This window comes from Ipomoea nil, unplaced genomic scaffold (assembly GCF_001879475.1).
Source record: "Ipomoea nil cultivar Tokyo-kokei standard unplaced genomic scaffold, Asagao_1.1 scaffold0177, whole genome shotgun sequence".
NCBI classification, from domain to species: Eukaryota; Viridiplantae; Streptophyta; class Magnoliopsida; order Solanales; family Convolvulaceae; genus Ipomoea; species Ipomoea nil.
Window position 1 is genome coordinate 7,820 of NW_017616605.1, and position 21,213 is coordinate 29,032.

A 21,213-nucleotide genomic window follows, 5' to 3' on the forward strand; every position below is an offset into this window, starting at 1 on the left:
CCACGTAAGCAGATAACCTGCTAAAATTGAGGGTAACCTGCTATCAGGTGAAATTGCACATTTTTGGAGTGTTCAGTGGCCTAATTACACTTTTTTTCGTTCAGTGGCCTAATTGCACTTTCAGATTACGTTCAGTGGCCAATTTGAACCTTATTCCTATTTTTTTTTTTTTTGTGTTTAGTTTATGGAATTCATTTTTCATTGAAAAATGAATTCCTCACATTTAAGGAAGATGGAAAGACAAATTGATATGATTTGTCGATTTGACTATTTTTTTTCTTCTGTTCTTTTTTAAATTATTATTACTTTTATTAATTTATTGGGGGTGTATATATATTTTTATACTCGTTATTTTTTACAATTTTAAGTTAAATCCATCAACATTTTAGTAATTCTTTTTCATCAAACAATCAATAAAATTCATCTTCCTAATAATTGAATTTCAATTCCATTTCTCCTAAAATATTTTCCACAAACCAAATAAGCCCTAATTCTTACAGTTCTGCCCGTCTGCCGTCTCCTTATCTGCACTTTGTCTTTGTGTTTCTGTCCGTCTGTCACCAAGCACCGGCACCAGGCTACCAGCCCACGACTGTCGTCCTCCGCGCCTCTGCTCCATCCTGCTGCCCCACGCCGCCGGCCGCCACCGTCGCGGACCACGCCACCACTGCTCAGCCTGTGCTCCACTCCGCCACTTCGCAGGTAAGCCACCGTCGCACGCTCTAGTTTTTATTTTTTTTTATAAATATAATATAATGTTCTTATTGCTTCCCCATCTTCTGATAGTTTGTGCAGTGGTTTGTTTTGTAAAATTTAGGAAGTTCTCAAATCTCAAGTGTTCAATGTCGAAGATCCAAATAGTATACCATACGTACTGTTTATGTTAGTATTATTTAATTGAGGTGAATATCTGCTAAAACATATTGCTCTGAAAGTATGTTACTTAAAGAAGAAAAACTAAGCTAATGATTTTCACATTTGAGTGAGTGAGTGAGAATGCAACTTATATTTGGATGTATAAACACCCTCACATTGTATTTTTTTCTTAGGCATCACTGTATTTTTGGACTTTGCCTTTATGAGTATTTCAGATCATGTGCTTACTGGGATTTAATTGCAAGAAATGCAGTTTGAGCTGCAAAAACATACTTTAACTCTAGTGTATGTTTAAAACAACTTTGTTAATTGAACAGACATAAAATAAGAACTTCTCGTCCTCGACTGCCTTCTCGGAGTGCTCTCCACCATTTCAGTGGGATAGAATGCAGTTCCTCGTAATGCCTTCCTCATCTGGCTACCTTCAACTTTCTTCAAACCCTAAATTCACCCACGGTTTTTCGCTAGATTACACCAAGAGCCCTTCATGTGCTCCCAGGAAGAAGACGACTATTATAAGTTGCCTCTCGACTCAGACCAAAAGAAAGTCGGGTTCAGCGAGCCGGAGCCCATCTTCGGAGGCCGAGGAGCTCGTTGCTCAAATGATGAACAACTTCACGGACAAGAAGCCTTTGGTGGCCACTCTGAACAAGTACGTGAAAATGGTGCGTACAGAGCACTGTTTCTTGCTCTTTGAAGAGCTCGGCAAGAGTGACAAATGGCTTCAATGCCTTGAGGTTAGATCCCACCCTCCCCTTATTTACAGATATGAAGGTTAATTTCTGAAATATCTGAATATTTGAGGTTAATTTCTTGCCAATTGTTCAATTATTTAATACTCCGTGTGTAAAGTTATCATCTTGATTCTTGAGTAGTGATGAATTGAAAGTGTAATGGTTTGAGGATTGTATTCAGTTTAGATGTGATATATTAGGTATTCAGATGGATGCAACGGCAACGGTGGTATATAGCTGACAATGGGGTTTACTCAAAATTGATATCAGTTATGGGGAGGAAAGGGCAGACCCGAATGGCAATGTGGTTATTTTCCGAGATGCGTAATAGTGGGTGTAGGCCAGATACCTCAGTGTACAATTCGCTTATCTCGGCCCATCTCCATTCCAAGGATAAGCTCAAGGCCTTGGCGAAGGCGGTTGGGTACTTTGATAAGATGAAAGGGATGGAAAGATGTATGCCCAATGTTGTTACTTATAACATTCTTTTGAGAGCTTTTGCTCAGGCAGGGGATGTTGAAAAGGTGAATGATTTGTTCAAAGATCTTGAAGAGAGTGTTGTTACGCCCGATATCTTTACATTTAACGGTGTGATGGATGCCTATGGGAAAAATGGGATGATCAAGGAGATGGAGTCTGTGCTCACTCGGATGAAGAGGAATAAGCTGAAAGCAGATATCATTACGTTTAATTTGTTGATCGATGCGTATGGGAGGAAGCAAGAATTCGAAAAGATGGAACAGGTTTTTAAGAGCTTGTTGCGTTCAAAGGAGAAGCCAACTACTCCTACGTTTAATTCAATGATTACAAATTATGGAAAAGCACGGCTCAGGGATAAGGCAGAAGGGATTTTCCAGAAGATGACTGATATGGGGTACAAGCCAAGTTACATCACGTATGAATGTCTCATTATGACATATGGGCGTTGTGACTCTGTCTCAAGGGCAAGAGATATATTTGATCAAATGGTTGAAACGGAAAAGGAAAAGAAGGTTTCAACTCTAAACTCAATGCTTGATGTGTATTGCATGAATGGTTTAACTATGGAAGCGCATATGCTGTTTGAGAGCATGCATCATTCTAAGATCTTCCCAATTGACTCTTCAACATATAAGCTTCTATACAAGGCATACACTAAAGCAGATATGAAAGGGCTGGTAGAGAAATTGTTGAAATATATGGATGGAGATGGCATCATCCCTAATAAGAGGTTTTTCCTGGATGCACTGGGGGCTTTCAGGTCTTCAACTTCAAGCCAAAAGTCCACTGATAAGAGTATTCAGTCAAGAACACAGGCATCAAGGGCAAGGAATTAGTTGTTGGGAATCGTTGTCTGGAGTTGTTGGGAATGGTTAGATTTCTGGAGGATCCTGAGCAGTACAAGACTTGTGAAATGATTGAACATATAGATTCATCAACACAGAGGTAAAGGTGTAAAGCTTTTGAATATTTTGATGATGATCTGAATAGTTACCCTTTTTGGGTTAGAGGAGGTTATTAACTTAAGCTGGGATTATACTTCTTCTCAGGTTGGCAAAGAGAAACAGAGATTTGAGTTTGATGATTTTGAAGGAGTTGCTCCAGAGTTAATTTATGAGGTTCCACAATCTTGCATTTCTCTTGTAGAATATGTGAAATATGTCCATAAATCGCATAGGCAAAATTTTGTTTCATTAAACTCTGCTTTGGTTATATACTATTAACAGTTGCCACTGTCTTTGCCTGTCACACTGTGTCAACTTATAAGCATTTTGATTTGGTCGGACCATCTAAACTCTGTACGGCAGGGTTAATTTTAAAGTTAATAGCTGATTTTAGCTTTTAAATAAGAAGCTGGCAACTTTGATTGGTAAATGGGTAAAAGCTTTTAAAAAGAGAGTTTATTAATAAGCCACACAAGCTTTGTTTGGTAGTTGAAAAACCCTTAAAATAATTCCATCAAATTTATATATGCTTTTGTTCTGTGTTTGTTCTTAATTTAGATTGATTGCCGCTATGAATATTTCTTGTAGTGGCTGCCTAAGAGCTTTTGCTTTGCACTGGGCTTATGAGCTTTAGACACATCCCGGAATGATGCTTATGCAGTTATGCTATATATATATATATATATATATATATATATATATATATATATATATATATATATATATATATCCTGCTGTTAACAAATTATATGGTATAAGATATACTTGTGTTCTTTATTTAAAAAAAAAAAATACTTGTGTTCTTAATTATATGGATTTTTACGGTTTTCAAAAAAAAAAATGGATTTTTACGTTTTCTCATTCCATACCCTTGTATATGTGCTGTTCTTAAACAACTTACTGTACTCAAACTTGGGTATATGTTTGTGTTGTGGTTAACCTGATATTATTATCATCAACGCTTCAATTTCCTGCCACTCCACTTTCAGGGAAACAGAAAAATCACAAGCTTGCCATTGTATTTGGTTCAAGCCTTGGGTGTACCTGTATACTAATCCTTGGAATCAGGCTGTTTCTATGGTAGGAGCAGCAAATGTTGTATGATGGTAAGGGTATGTACACCGAAATTCTGGTTGATGACATGCTTGTAACATCTGTGTGTGTCTGTGACATTCAGTGGACTGATTGGAAGATTTCTTGTTTGAAACCATTACAGTACTATGCATTCCTTTTTCCTTGTCATAGAATGATTGTTAATGAATAGATTGCAGTTTTAGTTGAAGAGTTGTTTGTTGCAGTTTTAGTTGTTTCTTCTGTGTTGCAAATCAATTATTTCCTTCACTACATAATACGTATCTTCACATTTTATTGATTTTCTTGGTTGTCCTTGTATTGTATTTTGATATAGTTTGCGTTTTCTCCATGTATATATATATATATATATATATATATATATATATATATATATATATAGAGGGCTGCACTCCTATACGAACAAGCTCCCAGGAATGAACTACGAATGGATCAACGCCATCCGTCATCTAAAATCAGCGGCTGAACTACTTCCTAAGACACAGTGGCAAACTTGTAATTTGACAACAAAATTGCATCAAGTAGGACGCGCGAAGGGCATTATCGACAAAACTTATGCTAAAAAAGGTGAAGACTGTCTGTTTCCTTTCAAAACCCTCCCGCGACGATGACAACAAAGGAAAAAAACTCTTAAAAACGCAATTTTTTGCTACAAACACTCTGATTTCTTTGATTTCACTTCAAAAAATGGACGAACAACAAAACCCAGTGGTTCGTGACACAAAAACACTAACTAAAAGAGGTAAAAAAAAAATTATATTTATTGTTTCTTTTGCATTTTATTGATAATATTTGCTATAATGCTACAATGTGCAAGTATTTTCGACAAATTGCGAAGAGAATAAACTATTTTGCCATATCCAAAACCCTAAGCAACATGTAAACCAATTGATCACTTTGCATGCTGACAAATAATAATATTCTGAAACAATCAGGCTGGGAAAAGTGTCAAGTAGTTAACGTATATGCATGCATTTGTGTTTACTGCACTCGAAATGTCTATAACAAATTCGGATACCTATTCGTGCAAGTATTTTAAGCTATATGTGCAAGTAATCCTCTGATTTTGTGCACTTAGAGTTGCGTGCCTATTCTGTTAGTTAATAAGTATTCTGAAACAATTTTGATGTATTGTTGCATTTAGTTTTCAACATAAGTGCACATAAAATGACAATACTAACTACGCAATTACATATACTTATGTCTTAATATAGAACAATCATATTTAACTATGAGAGTGATTATATTACACTGAGTTAAACATTTGAAAAAAATATGTGCATGTAACATTTATGCAAAATGTAATTTGCAATTATTTTATACTATGTATGCAGATAATGTTTTCTATTTTTGCAATTAGAATTGCCTACCTTAATTGTCATTTAAAAATAATTCTGCAACAACCAATGTTGCAAAAAACGCTAGGCGCCAAGGGGGCGCCTAGCGCCTAGGGCGCCGATTATTTTTTATTATTTTTTTTAATTAAAAAAAATTTTAAAATAAAAAATTTTCAAAATTTAGTACTAAAATATAAGGTTTCCATAGTTATTTCTTAGAAACTATTTACAAAAGTGGTTGTAAAATTGTTCAAAAGATTGTTTAAACCATCTAAATACATAAAAAACTAAAATTAAGAGCTAAAGAAGCATTTTTTTGAGAAATTAGTGGACTAAACCGCCTTCGGCCGTTTGCGGTGTATAGATCTCGAAAAAATACGCGATTTGAAAAAAAAAATTGTCCAAATCGAACAACCGAGTCAAAAGTTATGCCTTCCGAAAGTTTTCTGACATTTAAAAAAAAAAAAAAAATTCGCGAACCGGCCGGTTAGGCGGTCTAGGCGGCCGCCTAGCCGGCCGCGGAGGAGGCCGCCGAGGCCATTCCTCGCGGCGACCTCCTACCGCCTAGCGCCTAGGCGCGATTTTTGCAACCTTGGCAACAACTTTACTCTACTGATGAATATCGAGATGTCAATAGAAATGCACATAATATTACAAACCTACCTTTGTAATTACTTTAGTTTATACGTGAAAGTAATATTTTCTATTAGGAAAAGTAACACTCACACAGGGAAAAAGAGATACACAAAAGGGACAAGAAAGTCTAAACGACAAGCAAAGAATCAAAGCAACTGGTATTAGTTCATGACTCACCTGATTATGACTTGGCAGAAAGTGAACAACCAACTGGTATATCTTAACCAGAATCTCAACTTGAAGAATCCCAAACGGAAGAATCTGAACAATAAGAACCCCAATCGGAAGAATCTGAACAAGAAGAACTCCAACCTGAAGAATCTGAACAAGAAGAATCCCAACCTGAACACAATGGATCCATGGAGGGTTCCGAACATGAAGAAAGCCAACCTGTTCAGGAAACAAAGATAGAGACAACAGATAAAACATACAATGTTGTTACTTACCCATCCTTGACAACAAGGACAACGCCATACCAACTGACCAAAGCTTTTGGGCAATTCAATGATACACAATTGCAAAGTGTAAAAGAGATGGGTTTTGAGCACCTACTTGATCAACGAATTTCAAAAGTTCTTAGCAAAATGGGATGGTGACTTCTAAACAACTTTGACCCACACAACTATTGTTTACATGTGAAGGATGGAAATGAACTGTACATTACAGAGAAGGATATAGTCTAAACACTGGGATTTCTTCAGGGGAGTATCAAAATTGAGAGAAGAACTAAAGGAGAAGAAAAGAATACATTACTTGAGGACTGGAAGACAATATTAGGCAGAAATGATCTGAATATAACACCACAACAGTTGTGTAAAGCAATGCTAACTTGCAAGGATGGCGGAGAATGGTTTAAACGTCATCTTGCCATACTGATAACAACCATGTTTGTAGAGAGCACTCCACTGGGTATGTCAACACATATCTGATCAAGAACTTTGCAAATGTGAAAGATATTAGTGATCTCAACTGGTATGAATATGTACTTAAAGCACTGGTCAGCAGCAAAGTTTAATGGGTGAAGAATATATCACAAAAGTTCATTGGCCCTATACTATTCCGGGCAATAAGTTGCTTTAATAATGAGAAAAATAAATAAGAATGATTGTTATATCAAAACTAAACATTATTTTATACATTTTGCACGTTTTTTTTTTTTTTTATGTCGACAGAGTAGTGATTTACAACATATCAGTACCTAGGGCGTTACCCGCCTTCAAGGGATAGGACACACATCTACTGAACCAAAGGAAAAAGGCTAAGATTTGTTCAGGTGGCTTCGGCTATGGATACATTGATGAACCACAGGAGGAACTCCTGCAGCTGACTGAAGGAAAGAAATCAGAAGAAGATGAAGAAAACCTGCAGGTAAAGAGTAATATTGTTATGTTGTGCAACTAGATTAAGTTATATGTGCATGAAGTTATATGTATTAGTGCACATAAAATTTTGAAATCATACAATATTACTAAAAGGTTCACTAGTTAACAAAATACATCCTTGTACATGGTTAATACTTCTTGTGTGCAGAAATGATACATACCACATCAATATAATGTTACAAAAGTGATAAAATGTTAATAGTGCCTAGTGTGCAAGTAATTTATATTATATATATATATATGCATGTATACCTTCGAATTTGTGCACTTAGCATATTTCTATATGTGTATCATTATTCTATTAACACATGCTTTTACTAATTGCAAAATCATATATGTACTGTACAAAAAAAAAAAAAAAAAAAGAATTATATGCACAAATTTATACAAAAGATAAGACTTCTAGCAAAAACAATGTTTGAAGTGATAAAAATATCACAAGAGGCACCAGAGCGTACACATGAAGATGATGATTTCAAACAAATGGTGAAATCTACACAAAATTGCTGGGAATTCTGAACCCTGAGACAACATTTCTAATCTCAGGGTTCGGAATTTCCAGCAATTTCTGTGCAGATTCCACCATTTGTTTGAAATCCTCATCTTCATGTGTACGCCCTGGTGCCTCTTGTGCCATTTTCATCACTTCAAACATTGTTTTTGCTAGAAGTTTTATCTTTTGTGCAAATATGTGCATATAATTCTTTTTTGTTTGTTTGTTTGTTTGTTTGTTTGCAGTACAAATGTGATTTTGCAGTTAGCAAAAGCATGTGTTAATAGAATAATGATACACATATAGAAATATGCTGAGTGCACAAATTTAAAGGTATACATACATATATAAAATATAAATTACTTGCACACTACGCACTATTAACATTTTATCACTTTTCTAACATTATATTGATGTGATATGTATCATTTCTGCACACAAGAAGTATTAACCATGTACAAGGATGTATTTAGCTAACTAGTGAACCTTTTAGTAATATTGTATGATTTCAAAATTTTATGTGCACTAATACATATAACTTCATGCACATATAACTTAATCTAGTTGCACAACATAACAATATTACTCTTTACCTGCAGGTTTTCTTCATCTTCTTCTGATTTCTTTCCTTCAGTCAGTTGCAGGAGTTCCTCCTGTGGTTCATCAATGTATCCATAGCCAAAGCCACCTCAACTAATCTTAGCCTTTTTCCTTTGGTTCAGTAGATGTGTGTGTCCTATCCCTTGAAGGTTGATAACGCCCTAGGTACTGATATGTTGTAAATCACTACTCTGTCAAAACGTGTAAAATGTATAAAATAATGTTTAATTTTGATATAATAATCATTCTTATTTATTTTTCTCATTCTTAAAGCAACTTATTACCCAGAATAGTATAGGGCCAATGAACTTTTGTGATATATTCTTCACCCATTAAACTTTGCTGCTGACCCAGTGCTTTAAGTACATATTCACACCAGTTGAGATCACTAATATCTTACACATTTGCAAAGTTCTTGATCAGATATGTGTTGACATACCAGTGGAGTGCTCTCTACAAACATGGTTGTTATCAGTATGGCAAGATGACGTTTAAACCATTCTCCGCCATCCTTGCAAGCTAGCATTGCTTTACACAACTGTTGTGGTGTTATATTCAGATAATTTCTGCCTAATACTGTCTTCCAGTCCTCAAGTAATGTATTATTTTCTTCTCCTTTAGTTCTTCTCTCAATTTTGATACTTCCCTGAGGAAACCCCAGTGTTTGGGCTACATCCTTCTCTGTAATGTGCAGTTCCATTTCATCCTTCACATGTAAACAACAACTGCGTGGGTCAAAGTTGTTTAGAAGTCACCATTCCATTTTGCTAAGGATTTTTGAAATTTGTTGATCACGTATGTGCTCAAAACCCATTTCTTTTACACTTTGCCATTGTGCATCATTGAATTGCTTAAAAGCTTTGGTCAGTTGGTATGGCGTTGTCCTTGTTGACAAGGATGGGTAAGTAACAACATTGTATGTTTTATCTGTTGTAGTGTTTGTGTTTGTTTCCTGAACAGGTTGGCTTTCTTCATGTTCGGATCCCTCCATGAATTCATCGTGTTCAGGTTGGGATTCTTCTTGTTCAGATTCTTCAGGTTGGGGTTCTTTTTGTTCAGATTCTTACGATTGGAGTTCTTCTTGTTCAGATTCTTCCGGTTGAGATGTACTAGTTGGTTGTTCACTTTCTGCCAAGTCATAATCAAGTGAGTCATGAACTAATACTTGTTGCTTTGATTTCTTTGCTTGTCGTTTAGACTTTCTTGTCCCTTCTGGTATCTCTTTTTCCTTGTGAGAGTTAGTTTTTCAAATAGAAACTATTACTTTCACGTATAAACTAAGGTAATTACAAAGGTAGGTTTGTAATATTAGGTGCATTTATATTGACTTCTAGATGCATCAGTAAGTTATTGCAGAATTATTTTTAAATGATAATTAAGGCAGGCAATTCTAATTGCAAAAATATGAAACATAATATGCATACATAGCGTAAAATAATTGCAAACTACATTTTGCATTAATGTTACATGCACATAATTTTTCAAATGTTTAACTCGGTGTAATATAATCACTCTCAAAGTTAAGTATGATTGTTCTATATTAAGACATATGTATATGTAATTGCCTACTTAGTATTGTCATTTTAGGTGCACTTATGTTTAAAACTAAATGCAACAATACATCAAAATTGTTTCAGAATACTTATTAACTAACAGAATAGACACGCAACTCTAAGTGCACAAAATTAGCGGATTACTTGCACATATAGGTTAAAATACTTGCATGAATAGGTATCCAAATGTGCGATAGACATTTCGAGTGCAGTAAACACAAATGCATGCATATACGTTAACTACTTTGACACTTTTTCCAGCTTGATTGTTTCAGAATATTATTATTTGTTAGCATGCAAAGTGATCAATTGGTTTACATGTTGCTTAGGATTTTGGATACGGCAAAATATTGTATTCTCTTCGCGATTTGTCGAAAATACTTGCACATTGTAGCATTATAGCAAATATTATCAGTAAAATGCAAAAGAAACAATAAATATAATTTTTTTTTTACCTCTTTTAGTTCATAATTGTAAGTTCATAATGTCAGAGTCTGTGTTCATAATTTTATAACTTACATTCATAATTCCATAACTGTACATTCATAATCCCATAACTGTACATTCGTAATGGCACAAACGAATAACGCCGTTAACGCCGAGACAAAATCAACATTTTTTTTTAAACTTAAATAACACGTTTTCCCTGAAAACAACGTCGTTTTGGACTCGTGTCCACAATGTATTGTGGACACGGATCCAGGGCATAATTTGCGTGCATGGTTTTGTGGATGGGCTTATGTTTTAATAATAATAATAATTTTTACAATAAAATCATTTTACATTTTAAATAGGGAAAATGTCACTTTTTCCCCTGAGTTATATACTTATAGCACTCCCCCCCCCCCCCCGCCCCCCCCCCCCTCTCAATTATTTAGGTAAGCACATTAGCCCCTTCAATTATTCTAAAAGTGGTGGTTTTCCCCCTAATATATTAAATTGACATTTATACCCTTAAAATAAACATTTTATTTATTTTACTTCTCCAACAAATTATTGCGTATACGTAGGGATGACCATGATTCAGTTCGAACTGAATCGGACACTATAGCAATCGAATTAAAAGTTTCCGGTTACTATTCAGATCTAGAACCCAATATTTGGATTTCAATTTATTAAAATTATGAATCAAAAAAATTGGATCCTGAACCGTGAACCGGCGATTCCGGACCCGATTCACGATTTTGAACCGTTTTTATTTTAAAATTTTATTTTTATTTTAAAAATAGTCTAAATTCAACAATAAATGTATTTTATTTTTTCAGTTTGGAACATGAACCGTCCGTTCCGGGATTTTAATAAACTCTAAATATCGAGTTTCAATTCTAAATTGTAATTGGAATATTTCAGTTTGGTTGCTATAGTGTTTATTTGGTTTGAACCAAATTATGGTCATAATTTGTTGGGGAAGAAAAATAAATAAAATATTTATTTTAAAGGTAAATATGTCCATTTAACATTTTAGGGGGAAAAACAGCCACTTGAATAATTGAGGGGGAAAAAGTGCTATAAGTATATAACTCAGGGGGAAAAAGTGTCATTTTCCCTTTTAAATATTTAAAATTATTTTCAATAATAGTGAAATAAAAAATATATATATTGCAATACGCATATGTAAATAAAAATAATACACTTCTAAATATAAATAGTGACTCAAATTTTAGAAGCATCTATCAAAATTAAGATTTCATACTTTTTATCCTAATAAATTTGAACTTAAAATAAGAACAAATTGCACTTTTGGTCCTGTGACTATTAGGGTACTGACAATTTGAGTACGTGACTTTCAAAACTCTCAATTTAAACCTTTAACTACGCAATTATTAGCAGATTTGGTCCTTCCGGCCAAATTGCCGACCAATTTTGGCCGAAAAAATGTAATTCTTTTAAAATTATTTATTTATAAGGACAAAATCGTCATTTAATGTCATTTCTCCTTCTTCCTCATCGTTATTCCTATTTACAGAGCTGGAGTTGTCAACTCTTGCGAGTAGGTTGACTGTAGTTACTGGTTGGGGTCTCTTGTCAGCAATCTTACCTAAACTTAGCTCTTCCATCTTTCCTAATTTTTCATTTTTCAGTTTCTCCTGCAAAATTTGTTCAACGGATAACCCCCATTCATCTTCTAAAATTCGATTAATAAAGATATCAGAGAAGAAGCAAAACGAACACGGGCACGTACCATTAACGTCATGTGTTCTAAACTACGGAGAATATTTTAATCATAGGAAGTAATTGACAGTTCACATTACATCGCCATAGTAATCTGTAAAAGATTGATGCTGGAGAGTACATAAGACAGGAATCTATAAATGTTGTGCGCAATATTTACTTGAAGTTAATGAACAAAAGGGGAGAAAGAGAGACAAATTAGAGATACAATAATATGTTTGTTGAATGGAAGCATATATCCCCGCCAGCCGGCCGGCCGCTTTGATTTAGCAGGAGGCAGGAGGAGCTCTGTAATATGCCGGAAGAGTCGCCGGGAAGAACATCTGCCTAACTCCTTCTGCCTTGATGATGGGGAGGATGATGGCCGATGCACTCTGTAAATATTTCATTTTCATCACACAGGTTAAAATCCAAGGAAAGTGGGGAAAGAAAGAAAGAAAGAAAGAATGAGAGATTGAAATACGAGGGCGCACCGAAATTAATCTTGCTCCGATCCACATGCGTTTCGGCGAAATGGGGATTTGCTTTTCAGCAGACGCAAGAAGAAGGAGAAATGACGTTAAATGACCATTTTGCCCTTATAAATAAATAATTTTAAAAGAATTATATTTTTTCGGCCAAAATTGGCCGACAGGACCAAATCTGCTAATAATTGCGTAGTTAAAGGTTTAAATTGAGAGTTTTGAAAGTCACGTACTCAAATTGTCAGTACCCTAATAGTCACAGAACCAAAAATGCAATTTGTTCCTTAAAATAACATAATATACGCATACCCTTAAATGTTATTTTACATATAATCAGCTAATACTAAACCGCTGATTTACCAAACACATTTTTACAATTAGCTAATACTATCAACGGGTCAAATAAGTTATTAACTATCAGCTAACTCGATCAGTTACCAGCTACTAGCTATCAGCCATTTACCAAACATCCCATTTATACGCAGAAAACAAATATCTAGCCTCTTTATTCAATTGAATTCAGGGAAGAGAACAAATAAGAAATGGGAAACCTCAAAAAATTGTGCAAGGAATAAAGATTTTGAGGTCAGAAGTCTTGGTCATGAATATAAACTTCGTAATTACGGAGTATTAATTTAATTGGTGATGAATATAAACTTCGTAATTACGGAGTATTAATTTAATTGGTGAAACATTGACTGTATTGGAATATATAATAGATCCATTTGTAAGACATTATTACCTGAAGAAAATGAACGAGCTAGAAGATGGAAGCGAGTCTGGACTCGGCAGTTACTGGGCCGAGTTGACTCAGGTGTGCCTCGTTAACATCCTCTCGCGCCTCACCTTGGAGGAGCGATGGAGAGGCCCCATGTTGGTCTGCAAGCCTTGGCTGAACGCATGCAAGGACCCTTCCCTCAACTCAGTTATCGACCTCGAAAGCCACTTCGGCTCCGCCACCGAATTGCCTCGCCATTGGACTCCCGAGTTCGAGCGTAGAATCGACTCCATGCTCCGATCCGTCGCTCTCTGGAGCGATGGCTCATTGAAGGAAATCCGCCTCAGACACTGCTCCGATCGTTCCCTCTCCTTGGTCGCTCAAAGGTGTGGAATCAATTTATACAAACACTTTTTTTTTTTTAGATTTCTTTTACACTATACCATGTGTATGCGTGTGTTAGTTACTCTTTGAATCATGGTTCTACGAAGCAATTGGAGTTTAGTAAAAGTAGTAGTCATGGATTTCAGATAAACTCAGCAACAAATTCTTCTTTTTTAAAATTTTATGGATAATCTTAATGAAATTTTATCTAATTGAGTAGAAAATTTCTGATAGCTGGAATCAGCTGAAAGCATGGATAATTGAATGAATTTCCTCGTTTATATGCAATGGTGACAGAAAATTCTTGTTATAGATATCAGATGCCATGTTTTGGAATTTCATTTTACCTGCTGTATACTCCACTTTTTGCATTAGATATTTAGATGGTAACTTGGTAAGTCTGAATCCCCATCCCCAGTTATTTCAATATGAAGTCTGCTGTTATGCTTCTGGCAGCCTTTGCAATGACATTGTTTCATAGAATAGGATTTTGGTAGAGTTTGAATCATAATTTTTTTTCCTCTATTCAGGTTGAGATGTTGGGTACTATCAATTATAGTGTACGTATTGGTAGTACTTGGCATTGTTTCATATAGTTTTTATGGGGCTTGCTTGAATGAGTTGAATCAGAATTTTTTACTGTGGTCAGGTTGATGCATTGAGTATTATTTATCTGTTCATATTGGTAATTCTTATCATTTACTGCCAACTCCTTGTATGAGCCTTTCTAATATGTCATAGAACATAGCAATTTTGTGAAGCAGGTGATAACCAGGTGTAAAATTTCTTTACCACTGCCTACATTTTGATATTTACAATACTATTTGTTTGTGCTTTGATTTTATTTTTTTCAAAGATTATTCTATGCATGGCTACTAATTTATTGATCTTACTATTATATTGCTACAGTTGTGCAAACCTTCAGGTTCTCTCTATTCGGAGTTGCGCTCATGTTACTGATCAAGTCATGGCTAAAATAGCCTCAGGGTGCCCGTTACTTCGGGAAGTTGATATCAGCTACTGCTATGAAATATCTCACGAGTCTTTGGCGCTAATAGGAAGGAATTGTACCAATCTACAAGTTCTGAGGAGAAGCCTGATGAATTGGTTGGATCCTTCCCAACATGCCCGCGTTGTCCCCAAGGAGTATCTAAATGCATGCCCTCAAGATGGGGATTCAGAAGCTGCTGCAATTGCAAAGTACATGCCTCATCTCGTAACGCTTGAACTTCAGTTCTCCAAGCTCACGGCAAAAGGTTTAGACATGATATCTCAAGGCTGCCCAAACCTCGAGGATCTCGATCTTTCTGGATGTGCAAATCTGACTAGTAGGGATATTATCAAGGCCTCTTGTCATCTGAAAAAGATGAAGAGTCTCAAGAAGCCAAACTTCTACATTCCTAGAGCAGTCTTCAACGCCGCCGAGAGGTATGGCCATTGGCAACTTTATGATGAGCGATTCCAAACAGATGTTTTTCGGATTTGACATACTGGGAACTGGGAAGTGGTTACACAAATAGTAGATATCTATGACTAAAAATAATTCCTTCATTGAAAATGTTGTGCTTTATATTTGAAGCCTGTTTGTAGAGATATTACATGTGCTACAGTTTTTAATTGTGTATTAATTAAGGTAAATACTAAATATGAACAATAATTGCATCTTATATTATTCATCCACTGGGAATAATTGTTCTGCTTTGTATCAACTGAAGTCTTTCTGCACATATTTTTCAGATGGCATTTTAAGCTTGTCAAAACCTCAGTCAGTAAAAGGTAGAATGAAACAGAAACTCTAGTATAAAGCGCTAGTCCACGGTAAGAAAATTCAAAATTGCCTGGAGAGTGGTACAATTAACCTTTGCCCCAGGATTTAAAAAAAAAAACACAAAGGAACTATTATCTTTCTACCTTGAATAGTTGAATGAAACAATGGCTTTCTACTAGCTCACTAGAAAAATTTTCCACAGCTTTCATGCTATCATATAACTAGTAATACTATAGCTCTGTCAATAAAATTTAAAAAAAAAAAAAAATGGCCTAACAGTGTGCAGGAAATGTCTCTTCTTGTCATGTGAAGCTTTACTGGAACAAACTGTGACAGGCCTCAACATCAGGTGCCTGTGAATCTATTACCGCTTTGCCAGATGGGCTGGAGTTGACAACACGCATTGCAGCAGAAAATACGTCTTTCTGGTACAAGTCATCACTCACCTTCGTCAGGATCTCCTTGATGACACCAAAGTCTATCCCCCCTGCCAAAACTAGTTTTCCGGTGATGTCACCAAAATTGGCTGGTGCTTTTGGCAAATCCATGGCAAGATCATCTAACAGAACAGCAAATTGCAGGCATCCGGTGCTCAAATCCCTAGAAGAAAAGATCTCCTTAGAAAATAAGTAGCTGAGAAGTTTTGCTACTGGTTCAACACAGGGTGGGCTTTTGTCTAATCCAAGGGCAATGGCTTCCTTTACAACCTCAGGGAAATATTGGGGGGAGTTCAGTTCCATAACACACTGCAAGGCTTCATCCAAAAGCCGAACGCTGAAATATTCATCTAAAAGTGCAACAGTTTTCCTCTTGAGTTCAACTGGGTTATGTTTTTCTGGTGGAGTCTGCACTCTTTCAGTCGCTGGAGAACCAGATGCAGTGGGAGGTTGTCTGGTTGAGACAGGAACTTGGGATGCATCATTAGCTTGTATGGGTGCATTGACCTGACCACCACTACCCTGCGGAAGAAATCTTGGATTTAATGATGGTGATCTGCCAATAAGTGGCGGTTGAGCACGCCCAGCAGGCTCAATGATTGGTCCATTGCGTCTTGGCATTGAACGTGATCTTGGAACTTCCCAGTTGTCAGTATCAAGTCCAGGCATCCCAGGCATCTTCCTTGTCCCTGGCATTCCTGGCATCATCCGATTAATGGGGAAGCCACCAAGACTTGTACTCCCTGGAGCAATACCATGAGGATTCCTAATACTCGCAGTAGCACCGGGACGCAAGCCCAAATTCTTCTCTGCCTCTGAATGAATCTCAGTGATAGTTTTGGCTTTAACCTCTTCACGCCTTGGAACCCAGTGATTTGCACGCAAGTCAAGAACATCACGGATCATGAACTTAAGCCGTGCAGCCAACTTAGGATTTGTGGATAACTCTTTCATTCGGCTAAAATAAATATCATTGATATGTCTCGACTTTTTGTTATCATCAAGCTGTTTACCAATGGTGTTGAAGAACTGACATATAGCTTCAACATTCTCCTCTTCTGGGCAGCTTTTCGGATCCTGCCCTAACAGTTCCTGTTGACATTATAAAACATGCAAGATCAGTCTTGATCATTTGATAGACAACAAAATAGGGATGATGGAAGAGAAAGTTACTAAGGGCACCACATACCTGAACAATGTGATGAACAACTTTTTCAGGAACCATCTTTTGCTTCAAAAGCTCTCCAATAAGACGCATGTTTCCAAGAGTGCGCAATTTGACCAACCTTTCTTTATCTCTGCGTTCCGACTCCTGCTCAGGAGCAGTCATCTGTTGCACCTCTTCCCGCAGCTTGTCAGCACCTTCAAAGGCCTCCTGGCAATTATTCAAGAGCACTCGCTTAAACGTTACTTCTCTTCCGCCAGGTTCATCAGATGGAAATGGAGGCAGCTTCTCATTGAGGTCTGAACACAATTGGGCATACATCTCGCAAAATGTTGGCTCCAGTACAGCCTTGTCAAATATCAAGGTAATAACATCCTGAGGGGATTATGCAATCAAGGAGTTAGATAATGATTGAGCTTTCAGGACAAGAAAGAAAGTTAAAACTACAAAGAACTAATAACAAAAAGAGAAACACATAAAGTAAGAGTAATCCATTAGACAAGTAAAACAGGCATGGGAGAACCTTCAAAATATCGGCACTAGTTATCCCAGCATCTATAAGCTGTCCTTTAAGGATATCAAACTTTTCAGGGGTCAGCTTGTTAAGTATGCTGCAATTATAAAAAAGAAAAGTCAGTATCAGAAAGGGTAAGCGGACACAGTTGTCAAAGCACCAATTTAAGGAAGTCAAAAGAACACCCGCGACCAAATTAGGTGTTCAATAGCATGCGATGTGATAAACAGAATAAAGAAAGATGTGTATTACCCCTTTATGGTTTTCAAAACGCGTTCTTTTTCAGAAACATTGCCCCTTCTGGCAGACCATGGTACCTCGGCTTTGATTAGAGCAGGAGCTGGTCCTCCCTGATTCAAATCAACAGAAAAACGGAGTTCCTCAGAGACCAAACGCAACTATGTATGATAGAGGTATTTGGCAAACTTTATCACCAAACTGGATTTCACGAATGAAAAAAAGGGTGTATATAAAATAGTGCAAACACACTCACACCGTACTAGTAAAACATATTTTATCTTAAGGCATGAAGATAATTTATTAGACAGCACCATTTTAAAGTATGGTTCCATATTAAACAACAGCTTTTAAAGAAAAGCAGTCGAAATTACCAAATGATACAACAATTAAGCAAATTAAAGATGGATTACCCCTTGGTTCGAAGAGATTTGAGCTCTGACAGCCTCTGGGTTGGGTTGATTGTGCCATGATCTTTCTTCTTTTTGCACAGAAAATTGTGCTGACCGGTTCCGCCAATCACGGTTATTAGGTTCAGTATGACGGATTTGGGATTGATTTTGTAACTGCAAAAAAAATATAACCATATTAGATAACAAAAATATAAGTATAAATTGTTCACGCGAATCATTAAATTATAAGTAAAAATGGAAAAATGGACTTCGCTATCACATCTATCATTCACCCACATTGTTTTCTCGATGGGCCCGATTGGCATTTTCACCAGATAGTTCAGATTCAACTTCCCGTTTGGCTTTCAATATTCCCTCAAGGATATCGACCACCTGGTAGAGAACATCAAATGTCAGATGGGCACTAGAATGAAAATTAAAAGCAGGAGTGGTTATGGAGTTCCACTATTAATTTTACAGGGAATCAAACCACTCCCCACTATGCAAAGGTCGATAGAAAAATGTAAATACAATGGTAACAAAGTATACAGCTTACTGGATCCATCATTATATTGTGGACCATGATCCACCTTGCAAGATACACCACCAACATACATGTTCATTTTTAATATAAAGAAGGTTTATTTTTATATATTGAATGTTCATTTTTAATGTACTGAAGGTTCCTTACCTAAAAATGGAACCTTTGGTATATTAAAAATGAATATTTATCAGTGGTCCACATATAATTTGCCTAACTGGATCAATAAGGACTCAAGGGTAAGAATCCTAGCCATATATCCCAAATGGTTATAAAGTAATTGGCCCAGCCTGGTCCACTAGGACCTTTAAATGAGGAAGGGTAATATTCTAATTTCTAACCTTGATGACCATGAGAAGGAAACAATAAATACTCAATATGTGATTCTTACCTCCCTTAGTTGAAGAAGCTGCTCTCGACTATATCGAATGCATTCCCGTGCCTCAAATTGAGAATCTCCAGTCTACAATTATAGAATAGTATTAAACACAACTACATAAGTTGCTCCTAGTAAAAATGGTGCACTGTGCACTTTGCACTACATTGGGCAAAAGCAAAATACTTTGCCACTTTGGCTGTGTTTTTTAATGTACATGTTCATACTTTGCTCAATATAAGATTCCAACTTTAAATGAAAATTTTAGTCTTGAATTTTGATCCCCAATCCACAGACACATTCAATGGAAAGATTCCTACTTTACTGGTAAAATTAATTAATGTAAAAAACATCACATTTAGGACCCCAACCAAAAAGAATCTGCCAATGCATAGTACTGCTCATGTTAGCATATTTGACAAGGCAAACATGAATACAAGGAATAATGAACTTCATGCATACAAGATACCACTAGCCCAAAGTTCAATCTTAAACCAAAAACCCTAATCACATCCGAATTCATGTAATGTAGCCAGATTGACAAAATCTGGTACTAGTATACAAATTTTCTTCGTAAAAATTTGATATAAACCAACAAAACAGACGATTAGGGTTCAGCCAAAACACTTGATTAGATAGAGAAAAGAGTAACGGATCTAGGAAAGCCAATAAAATCACCAACCTTGAAGGAATGGAGAGCAGAAGAGTCGCCATGAGGGCGAAACACAGGGAGATCAAAGCTGGCAGTCGACGGGAAATCAAAGCGAGGCCCAAACACTCTACTTCCTCCTCCCCGGTTCCCACCACCTGGTCTCAAGCTCAAAACCGTCTGCGCAGTCTGCATAGCTCAATGCTTCGCCGTCCAAACAACTCAGTAGCAAGCTCACCGCCGGAACAAAGGGAAGGAATTCAACAAAGCAAGAATCGGAAACCTAGCCGGATATGCGTAGATTTCGTCTACACTGCTAGACGGACACGGGCGTATGTATATATATATATATATATATATAAAGATTACTGTTCCTATCCTACTTGGAGAAGGAATGAGATGAGGGGCGGGGAAATCCGGAAGTGGTTGGGTATGATGTAAGAAGAGAAAAACCCTTTTTTTCAGTGAAAGATATAAATTTTATTTTTGGCATAATTTATGTACTTTTTTTTTTTTTTTTTTTTTTTTTTTCTGAAAATCATACAAATATATACTCCGTAATTACCTTTCAAAAAATATATATATATATATATACTCCGTAATTTTTACCTATCAAATTTAAATATTGTAACTAGTATTTGTCCCGTGCGATGCACGGAAAATATGTTATAAAAATATACTTTATATGCATGAGGTTTATTCATATATAAAATTTTTGTTATTTAATAATTATTCCTATGATAAAATTATGAACATAAATATATTTACAATTAAAATAATATTTAAGGTGAGTGATTACTACAAATCTTAATCTATATTAAAAATTTAGTACATAGTATTTAATATTACAAATTTTTAAGAATTTAGTAAACTACAATAGTAATTGAATTACAATTTTAGAGTCACCACGGATCAAAATTTTTAGATTTTTGAGATTTCTAACTCAGATGTAGCAACATACAATTGACCTTTAAAGACCAAAATTACAATCTCAGTTCGAACATTGATTTTTTCTTCCAAATACTATCGAATTAAGTGTGTAATCAATAAAAGATGAGAACTAATAATTCGAGAATATAATCTTAATGTTACTAAGCCTACTTCACGTCAATTAAGTTGGAGAGTGTTGTTGGATAGTATCCGATGAATCCACGAATAACGCATCTTTGTCTCTGTAGTCCTCAATATGCACATTAACAATCTTAAATATTAGGCCGCCTAGCTATGCCATATATTAATTTCAAACTTATGAACGTTGGGGTTGCATGC

The 21,213-nt window shown here is 36.0% G+C and overlaps 3 protein-coding genes and 1 long non-coding RNA gene across 6 annotated transcripts; 2 read left to right on the forward strand and 2 right to left on the reverse strand.

The window, feature by feature from the left end:
- The first annotated feature begins 517 nt into the window (after window positions 1–517).
- Window positions 518–15,688, forward strand: LOC109178310 (pentatricopeptide repeat-containing protein At4g39620, chloroplastic). 3 transcript variants are annotated; one of them, XM_019327946.1, is made up of 4 exons: window positions 518–702; window positions 1,194–1,613; window positions 1,811–3,035; window positions 3,140–3,464. In XM_019327946.1, exons 2-3 carry the CDS (start codon window positions 1,263–1,265, stop codon window positions 2,924–2,926), a joined length of 1,467 nt encoding a protein of 488 aa, XP_019183491.1. In that variant the 5' UTR covers window positions 518–702; window positions 1,194–1,262; the 3' UTR covers window positions 2,927–3,035; window positions 3,140–3,464. The 3 variants fall into 3 exon arrangements, with proteins under 3 accessions (XP_019183491.1, XP_019183499.1, XP_019183482.1); XM_019327954.1 differs by lacking the exons at window positions 518–702; window positions 3,140–3,464 and adding exons at window positions 5,245–5,254; window positions 15,678–15,688 and having other exon boundaries at window positions 744–1,613; window positions 1,811–2,927; XM_019327937.1 differs by lacking the exon at window positions 518–702 and having other exon boundaries at window positions 744–1,613.
- LOC109178337 lies at window positions 12,355–12,818 on the reverse strand. Its single transcript, XR_002053697.1, has 2 exons — window positions 12,773–12,818; window positions 12,355–12,673 (listed from the first exon to the last, which is right to left on the reverse strand). It is a non-coding gene; the product is annotated as an uncharacterized LOC109178337 (long non-coding RNA).
- LOC109178329 (F-box protein SKIP1-like) lies at window positions 13,485–15,571 on the forward strand. The gene is made up of 2 exons (XM_019327966.1): window positions 13,485–13,867; window positions 14,775–15,571. The coding sequence occupies exons 1-2, from the start codon at window positions 13,515–13,517 to the stop codon at window positions 15,349–15,351; spliced, it is 930 nt and encodes a 309-aa protein (XP_019183511.1). The 5' UTR covers window positions 13,485–13,514; the 3' UTR covers window positions 15,352–15,571.
- A 7-nt stretch (window positions 15,689–15,695) lies between the features above and the next one.
- On the reverse strand, window positions 15,696–20,369 carry LOC109178300 (eukaryotic translation initiation factor-like). Its single transcript, XM_019327927.1, has 8 exons — window positions 19,978–20,369; window positions 19,311–19,382; window positions 18,676–18,771; window positions 18,400–18,552; window positions 18,002–18,099; window positions 17,759–17,846; window positions 17,260–17,610; window positions 15,696–17,162 (listed from the first exon to the last, which is right to left on the reverse strand). The coding sequence occupies exons 1-8, from the start codon at window positions 20,137–20,139 to the stop codon at window positions 15,948–15,950; spliced, it is 2,235 nt and encodes a 744-aa protein (XP_019183472.1). The 5' UTR covers window positions 20,140–20,369; the 3' UTR covers window positions 15,696–15,947.
- Window positions 20,370–21,213: the final 844 nt, after the last annotated feature.

What these genes read in the sequence shown, in the direction of transcription:
- LOC109178300 (XM_019327927.1), bottom strand. Translation starts at nt 20,139, where the DNA reads ATGCAGACTGCGCAGACGGTTTTGAGCTTGAGACCAGGTGGTGGGAAC. An exon ending in CTGCTCTCCATTCCTTCAAG is followed by an intron (nt 19,383 to 19,977) that starts GTTGGTGATTTT and finishes CTATAATTGTAG; the next exon opens with ACTGGAGATTCTCAATTTGA. An exon ending in AAATCTCTTCGAACCAAGGG is followed by an intron (nt 18,100 to 18,399) that starts GTAATCCATCTT and finishes GATTTGAATCAG; the next exon opens with GGAGGACCAGCTCCTGCTCT.
- LOC109178310 (XM_019327946.1), top strand. Translation starts at nt 1,263, where the DNA reads ATGCAGTTCCTCGTAATGCCTTCCTCATCTGGCTACCTTCAACTTTCT. An exon ending in AATGGCTTCAATGCCTTGAG is followed by an intron (nt 1,614 to 1,810) that starts GTTAGATCCCAC and finishes GTGATATATTAG; the next exon opens with GTATTCAGATGGATGCAACG.
- LOC109178329 (XM_019327966.1), top strand. Translation starts at nt 13,515, where the DNA reads ATGAACGAGCTAGAAGATGGAAGCGAGTCTGGACTCGGCAGTTACTGG. An exon ending in CTCTCCTTGGTCGCTCAAAG is followed by an intron (nt 13,868 to 14,774) that starts GTGTGGAATCAA and finishes ATATTGCTACAG; the next exon opens with TTGTGCAAACCTTCAGGTTC.